The sequence below is a fragment of the Pinus tabuliformis genome, chromosome 2_2 (assembly GCF_031772625.1).
Source record: "Pinus tabuliformis cultivar Carrire ecotype Pingquan chromosome 2_2, CPIR1, whole genome shotgun sequence".
Classification (NCBI taxonomy): Eukaryota; Viridiplantae; Streptophyta; class Pinopsida; order Pinales; family Pinaceae; genus Pinus; species Pinus tabuliformis.
The window spans coordinates 814,900,715-814,908,805 of record NC_142300.1 but is presented as its reverse complement, the minus strand read 5'-3'; the positions used below and the strand labels follow the sequence as shown (position 1 = coordinate 814,908,805).

The 8,091-nt window shown below is 37.9% G+C and overlaps 1 protein-coding gene across 1 annotated transcript; it reads right to left on the bottom strand.

Moving 5' to 3' along the window:
• Nucleotides 1-276: 276 nt before the first annotated feature.
• Nucleotides 277-2,223, bottom strand: LOC149195460 (uncharacterized). Its single transcript, XM_089407926.1, has 4 exons — nt 1,677-2,223; nt 1,017-1,474; nt 711-866; nt 277-602 (listed from the first exon to the last, which is right to left on the bottom strand). The coding sequence occupies exons 1-4, from the start codon at nt 1,762-1,764 to the stop codon at nt 306-308; spliced, it is 999 nt and encodes a 332-aa protein (XP_089264052.1). The 5' UTR covers nt 1,765-2,223; the 3' UTR covers nt 277-305.
• Nucleotides 2,224-8,091: the final 5,868 nt, after the last annotated feature.

Here is an 8,091-nt window from a genome sequence, read left to right as displayed (position 1 = left end):
GCATGTGTAGGATATTTTTTTGACAAAGGGGACTCCCCTTACACTCGATGGTCGTTAAAACCCGAAAACCGATTTCGACATTAATTTGCATGTATTTGACATTTAACTTCTGCCTAATGTCACTCAACTCGGCTTTGTTTTTGGACGTTAAGAAAAAGCTGCAATCAAGCAATGAAATTCCATGAAGAACACTCTTTCATATCTTTGAATGTTAACCATGGGCTGTCTGTGCATTTGACTATGACAACATCCCTATACTTTATACAAAGCGTGGTAAATAAGATGAACCACAGAATATTGAGTATTTACCTTTTCCAGGCGGAACGGTCAATCTGAGTACAGCACATGATCGCGCCTTCAACTATCAATGCTGTTGCATATGGGATTACATCCTCCGTTCCTTTGGGGCTTTCTTTGAATCTTTTAACAACAGTGGCAACGTAACTCATTTCTTTTATAAGAGACCAACACTTTTCTTTGTTGGTGGAAAGATCGTCAAATCTTTCCAAAGTATATGCAACCACCAGAAGTCTTGCAGTAACAACGCTTACCTGCCCTATATCCTTTAGGAATGTGGTAACAGGTCCAGATATAACATCTCTCTGAACACCATAAAAAAGAAGAGAAATTTGAGCTTTAATATAATTACACTCGACATTCAGTTTTAGTTGCAAGTGATGAACATCTCAATGTGGACTAATTATACACACCAATTTAGAAGCAAAATCTAATGCCGATGACAGTAACTCCTTAAAGTTATTCAAGTCGGTTCCCCGTGACAATATGGCATTTAATTTCTTGAAGCCTGGAACATCAGGCCAAGGGAAATTGCTGGGGTTCGATGCTTTTTTATTTCGAAGCATTTCCTAAGAAAAGCACGAAATGAATTTATATATTTCAAATCCGATATCACACAGTAATTATAATACTATCGAATAATATAATTCACAATCTAATTGTAAATTCACAATCTAATTGTAATTTAATTCGGATGGATATGAAAGATTGTGATGTACCTCCTCTCTCAGTTTCAAAAGTTCAGATATGTGCTCCATAAGGTTATCGAGATTGACATCGACTTTTTTCCCGTCGATTTCCTCAATATCTTTATGTAATATGGTGTTAATGACATCTGATTTAGTTGCACCTCTGGAATAGGAAGAGGACGGATCTTCATCACACCAGGGGGCTTCTGAAACGTTAAGATTGACATCCACGTCTTCTCCCTCATATTTCATTGAAGATCCCGAGGATGAAGCTTCATTGCACTGGGGGGCTCCTGGTACATTGAGATTGACATTCACGTTTTTTCCCTCCGATTTCCGCAGAAGATTCAGAGATTCGGAGACTGGAGCTTTATCGCACTGATGGGTTCCTGAAACATTGAGATTGACATCAACATGTTCTATCTCATATTTCATTGAAACAACATTAGAAGATCCAGGGATTGGAGCTTCAGTGCGCTTGGGAGCTCCTGGAAGGGTTTATGCACAATCACAATAACCATCAGCATCAATATTATCCACAAATTGTAGCAGCAGAAGGGCCTTCTGTGAAATGACTACATTATCCTTAATAATAATATCCATGAACATAAATAAAAACATTCAATCTGTTGCGCTATCAAAACATTGTAACTATTGTATTATCAATTGCAGAAGGCCAGCTCCGGGTACCTGCTGAAGTGGGATCTTGTCCCCTTTCATCCGATGAAGCTGAAGAAAAGCAGGAGAAGCGCATGCAACAAGGGCGTTTGGTTGCCATTTCTCCTCTTGAACACACAAAAATGAATGATGGTAGAACCAGACTCTTGCTCTTGGCTTACTTATGAAAAATGATAAACAGCAAATGGACTGTTTAGGCCAAAGGCGTTCTTTTAAGGGACGGATCCCCACTGACCTTAGTCCTCTCTCGAAGGCCACTCACAGTTAGCCAGCTATTCATTGTGCAGGCCCTCGTCTCCCAGCCAGGGCATGGCTGGACAATGGCTGGTCTAGGGATCCACACGCGGTTCTTCGATTTTGGAGGAATCAATATCTTCAAGAGCATGGAAATATTCAGTGTAGGACGGGCAGTAAGCTTCAATACGGAAAGGAAAAGAAAACGCCCTCGGATGTCTGACGTCTCTTACTCGCAGAGTATTCCAGTGGGTGGATATCAAAGAACTTCAACGAGTCAGCCGTGCTTGTGAGAAGGAATCAGTGTGAGAAGGACTCGGGATGGATTTCCAGGTATATATATCAATCAAGGGTTAAATTTGACTGGTAACCCTGTTCATCATTGAATTTTTTCACTTTTTGAGAAGGGTTTTGTTTTTGAACTGCTTTTCACAAGATTTTTAGATTTTTAATATTTGCTTTTACCGCTGGGTAATATTTTTCATTTAAAAACATAATCAATAAAAATTCTCGTGGAAATCCTTCAAAACCATGTTATTTCAAACATTTCATTTAACTTCTACAAATTATGTTCATAATTACTGTTGAAATAGTGATGGTAGATTTGGGTGGATTCATAAACTTGGAAGATTAGGATCAGGATAAAAGGAAGTGAATAAATTGTGTTTTTTTCACCCACACATAAATTTATTGGAGCATCTTTTTTAGAATAAGATAAGATAATTATATTTATGTCTAACTAATGTCCATAAAATGCAAGTGAACCAAACAGTGTCCTATAAAAAATACAATGCATGAACATAAAAGATATAATGTATGGAATGCCCTGAAAAAAATTCCATAAAGTTCGCTGGCCTGATGAAGGGTTAGTGGGAGGTACAAACTGTCCACTAACTCGTTGTCTGGGGGAGTTTGTGCACCGCTGAGGTCTGGAGGACCTAGTTCGTATACAATGCATGAATATAAAAGGTACAATGCAGAAAAATAAAAGATACAATGTATGGAATGCCTTGGAAAAAAATCCACAAAGTTCGCTGGCTTGATGAAGGATTAGTGGGAGGTGTAGATTGTCCACTAACTTGTTGTCTAGGGGAGTTTGTGCATTGTTGAGGTTTGGAGGACCTAGATTGTCTCTCAAGGACAGATTTGAGAGGTTTTAGCTGTTGAGGTCTCGTGTGGCGGGGTGAGGTCCCACGAATCCTCACTAGTCTAGAGTCTAGGTATGAAACAGTATCAATCGTTCTCCTTGTGCCCCACAAGACAAACAAATAAAATCTAACAGGACTAAGACTATCATTTACTTAAAACTAAAAAAACTTCAGAGATCAAGAAAGGAAAAAATTATGGCTTTAATAAATCTACGGAATAGGTTGTGTGGAATTTTCATTTCAAAAAGGCTTTACTGGATATACAAATTTGCCTGCTCGTAGGCTTTAGATCTAAGTTGTAATCTCCTCAAACACTGGTATGTAACGATATATTTATTGGTTGGAACTGTCATCTATGGTGTTAATATTTTCTAGCATTTTCAGAGCTTATAAATCCGTGGTGATGCTCAAATGAAGGATTTTGGAATTGTTATTCATAGTCATGTTTAAAAAGAATAATCTGACGAGAACGGGAACTGAGGACTTATCTGGGTCCCTCCGCGTTTCATATGGCGTCCCTTGCAGGCAACCTCAGCCTCAAGATGCAGATTATGTGCGTCGACGAGTTCAAGGGGCGGCCAAATTTCCATCAAAACTTAAGTGATGACACCATTTCAAGCAAAACACAACGTCCATGAATTTGAAGCGATATTTCTAGACGCGAGAAAGATAAAGAAAGGGTACGCAAATGGAAATGTTTATAATAGTCTATAGATGACAGGATGCGCAAAGAAATCAATGGTGCCTCCTTGGTTGTTGCCTTTGGTAGTGAGGCAAGAATGAACATTCCTGCTTTTTGGATGCCCTTGTTGCCCACAGCCCCAATACAGCCCTATGCAAGGATAGGGGATACATTTTCCTCGTATTTGCAGGTTATTGTAGCTTTGATCACTCTAACCCTTAATTGAAGGTCGTTTGTCGCTAAAACCCTGAGGGTTTTATGGCGACAACACTGGAAATGAAAAGAAAATGATTTGATTTCTTCTTCGCCCATGTGAGTATTCAAAAGCTGCATACACGACATGGATGTCTTTCTTTTTCCTCAGAAATCCCCTCCACTCTGTAGTACCAATACCAGGAGGCCTAGAAAGAGATCCAAATCAAATGTTGTTGTCACCACCAGTAGGGGCAGAAACAGGAATAAGAATGATATAGGTAAACTGATTTCCTTGAGCATTAACCTTTACATGGGTACCGAAGCTTGGAACTGATCTTTTCAAATACTGTTACTTACTCGCATCCAATTGGTCTTGCTTTACCTCGACCCTACAACCATGTTCTCTCACACTTCCAACCTTTATGATATTCCTAAGCATGCCAAAATTCATGTTACCTCTTCACTCTCTTCCTGTCAAATTCATGTTACCTCCTCACTCTCTTCATGTTACCTATTCTCAGACAGAGATATTAAAGAGGCCATTTGGGTGATGAACAGCAGCAAAGCAGCCGATAAGGAAGGCTACCAAGCAGAGTTCTTTAAGCATGGTTTCCATGCTTTGGTTAGCTACTTGGCTGATTTCTTCAATCATGTAGTACGTGAAGGTTTTCTATAGGCATGGTCACACCACATCATCCATCCAATCCACAAATCACGGTCCAGCACAAATCCCAATAACTATTGAATGATCATGTTGGGCCACGACCACATATTCTCAAAGTTGTATGCTACTGTTCTAAATAAGAAGCTCTCCAATGACCATGAGCAGAGACAACTAAGAGCTAGGGGGAATGCAAGTTTTCAACTGGCTCATTAAACCATTAACCACATCTTCTTCCTTCGTGATGTGATTGAGGAGGCACGACACCACTCTTTGAAAGTCTATTGTTGTTTCGTAGATTTTTGGAAAGATTTTGACTCTGGTTTGAGGGAAGCCTTACTCCAGAGACTCAGAGATATTGGTATCTCTGCGACCCTATTGACAACTATTATGTGCTTATATGAGTCTATCCTTGGTGGTCTTCGTGCGGCTCATGGGATGTATGATTTCATCCGAAGCACCATTGGGGTTCAACAAGGTTATTCATTGTCCCATAAATAGGGTTGTCCATTGTCCACTACCCTGTTTGGGATCTATATTGATGAGTTGGAGGCATTCCTACATGAACATATCCACGACACCAGAGGTTGCCTTCTTCACCAGGTTCTGATATCTATTATACTCTTTGTTGACAACATGATCCTCCTATCCTCATTCCTAGAAGGATCACATAGGCAATTGTATGATTTAGCTATGTTTTTTTGATCTTCGACAGTTGACGGTCAACCTGGGTAAAACCAAGGTTATGATCTTCAATGGGGTGAAGAAAACTTCTTGACCTTCACTTCTTATTCAAAGGGGAGGAGGTTGAGATCACCAACAAGTATACTTACTATGGGGTGCAATTCTCAGGCCCCCACTTCAGTTTGCGACCAATGCTTCAGCCTCGAATCAACAAAGGATATGGATCCTTAGCCCTTCTTGAGAGATAGTGGTTTCAACATCACTTCTAGGGCATATTGTCCAAGATGGGCCTCATAGACACCTTGATCTGTCCCATTGTTCTCTATGGCTAAGATATTTGGCGATCTTCTTTACTTTAGTCAAATTGGGCTTCCGCTAAGAGAGTCCAGATTCTTCTTCTCTGTCATATCATTAGATGCAAACAGAGAGTACCACAACACACCATCCTTACAAAGTTTGGAGCTCAGCGCTTTCGACTTGAGAAAGTGTTCAGATTCGTTTCATTCTTGCATAGTGTCTGGAGCTTTGCACACTCAATAAAGAGTAGGGATCGATAGACCTTACTTGGCATATTGCTCTTTTGAGACTATTCCCCATTCTACTCCCTCGGGGCGGGCCAGATGTTGGTTTAAGGAGTTTCATATCTCTTAGAGTCAGTGGGCATTTAGTTTGATCGTCTCCCTCCTTTCTGATATTCCTTATATGCATCTAGTCACCTTTTACCTACTATACAGGAGTTGAACAAGATCATTAGGGTGGACATCTATAGGCAATTCGTCCAGTCACCTGGGTCAATCCTTCGAGAGGGTTGCGCCCAAAGATGGCCTTCTATGCTGAGCACTTCTTGGAGTTGAGAGTCAAGCTCATTGTTCGACCCAAGTATACACTTTGCCACTAGATGCATGCTCTTCACATTCCTCTAGGCCTGTTTAGACTAGGTTCTCATAGACTTCGGGCGTCACCACAACCTACCCTTGAGTTGCTTGACTATATTGAATTTGAATTACAATGGGTTGATGGGATGATTAAGAAGAGTTTGATTGATTGTAAATATAAGATTAGATAATTATATTTATGACCAACTATTGACCACAAAGTAGATCAAAGGGACTGTTGAGTACAATGATGTCCATACAAAGTGGGAGAACCAAGCGATCTCCTATAAAAGATACAATGCACGAAGTGCCCTAAGTGTCAAGGGTAGGTTGTGGTGACACCCTGAGATTTGCTTCCTAGAACCCTAGCCATCACTCCCAAAGAATTTTCACAACACACATAACTATTTTTTTTTATATTTTGGAACAATATTTACATATTTTTTATTAGTTAATAATTTATTTTCTATAACACAAGAAAACACTTGTAAAGACGGAAGGTTCAAATACATTCAAAATGGAATTTAGAAGTCTGTCATTATTTTTATTTAAAACTCTAATACTGGTTAACAATAATACGTTCGTTGATTTGAAATTTCAACCTAAAAATATCTAAGTGGAATGAAAATGTATTGCCTTATAAATTAGTAATAAAATTTTGAATTAACTAATTTTGCATAAATAAAAATAATGAATCAATTAGCATTCACAAATAATACAATAATAATTATTTTCACTATCAATTTTAAAAGTAATTTTTATTCTTAAATCTTTAAATATAATTATACTTTTAACATCAAAATTTTTGAAATTGTATCATTTTAAATATTTTATAAAATTTAGATTTGAGAAGCATATCTAAATTTTTAGGGACTTTCATCCCCAAAAAAATCCTTTTACTCTAAAAACTCTATTAATTCAATATGTTAAAATAAATGTAATTTTTTATTTATATTAAAATAAATACATTTAAAAAAACAAACATTTAATATTCAATTTATAATCCTATTATTTCATTGATCAAATAATGTCCCAAAGAGTGGCTTCTTATTATGGACTCCCATCGAACATTTTGGCACATACAAAGTTGTGGGAGTTGAATATTCAGGCACCCCTCTTGAGCATTCCAAAGTGTATAGGGAAATTGAAGCACTTACAATGGATCGTGATTGGTCGTTCTATTGAATATCCATTCGAAGAGGACAAGGTTAATCTGACAAATTTTCCATGAGAATTTTGTCTTATATAGTCATTAAGAGCACTGGAAAATGCTCAGAAATGAAGTCACTACTTGAGCGCTTTGGTAACTTAACAAATCTCTAAAACATCAGCTTGAAAAAGTGCAATCAATTGGATACATTTCCATATTATTTTTGTTATTTAAACAATCTCCAACAGACTGAGTTGTTTAAGCGCCAAGCTTTAAAGAGGTTTCCAAATTCCTTTAGTAAGTTAAACAACCTCCAACGAATTCAACTGATTATGTGCCAAGATTTCGAGAATCTATCAGGGTATTTTTGTAATTTAAATAATCTCCAACATATTGAGATGTTTGAGTGCGAAGATTTGAAGAGGTTGTCATATTCCTTTAGTAAGTTAAACAACCTCCAACGAATTCAACTCATTACCTACCAAGATTTCAAGAGCCTACCAAATTCTTTTAGTAATTTCACTGAAGTCCAACAGATTCAACTATCAAATTTCCCAACTTTGAAGAGACTTCCAGAATCTTTTGTAATGTAACCAACCTCCTACGGATCAAGTTATCATGGTGCCCTACTTTGGAAAAGTTGCCATATTCCTTTTGAAAATTAATTAAACCCCAACATCTTTATTTGGAGTATTCCACTAATTTAACCATGTGAAACGAAACACTAAGAAATATAAGCATGCTCGAGTATGTAAATATCTTTGAATATAGGAAAATTGAAGTGTTCCATCTGCAGGT

Coding starts and splice junctions, on each gene's coding strand:
- LOC149195460 (XM_089407926.1), bottom strand. CDS start 1,764: ATGGCAACCAAACGCCCTTGTTGCATGCGCTTCTCCTGCTTTTCTTCA. Junction 867..1,016: donor TTTTGAAACTGAGAGAGGAG/GTACATCACAAT, acceptor TGCTTTTCTTAG/GAAATGCTTCGAAATAAAAA. Junction 603..710: donor TAGATTTTGCTTCTAAATTG/GTGTGTATAATT, acceptor TATGGTGTTCAG/AGAGATGTTATATCTGGACC.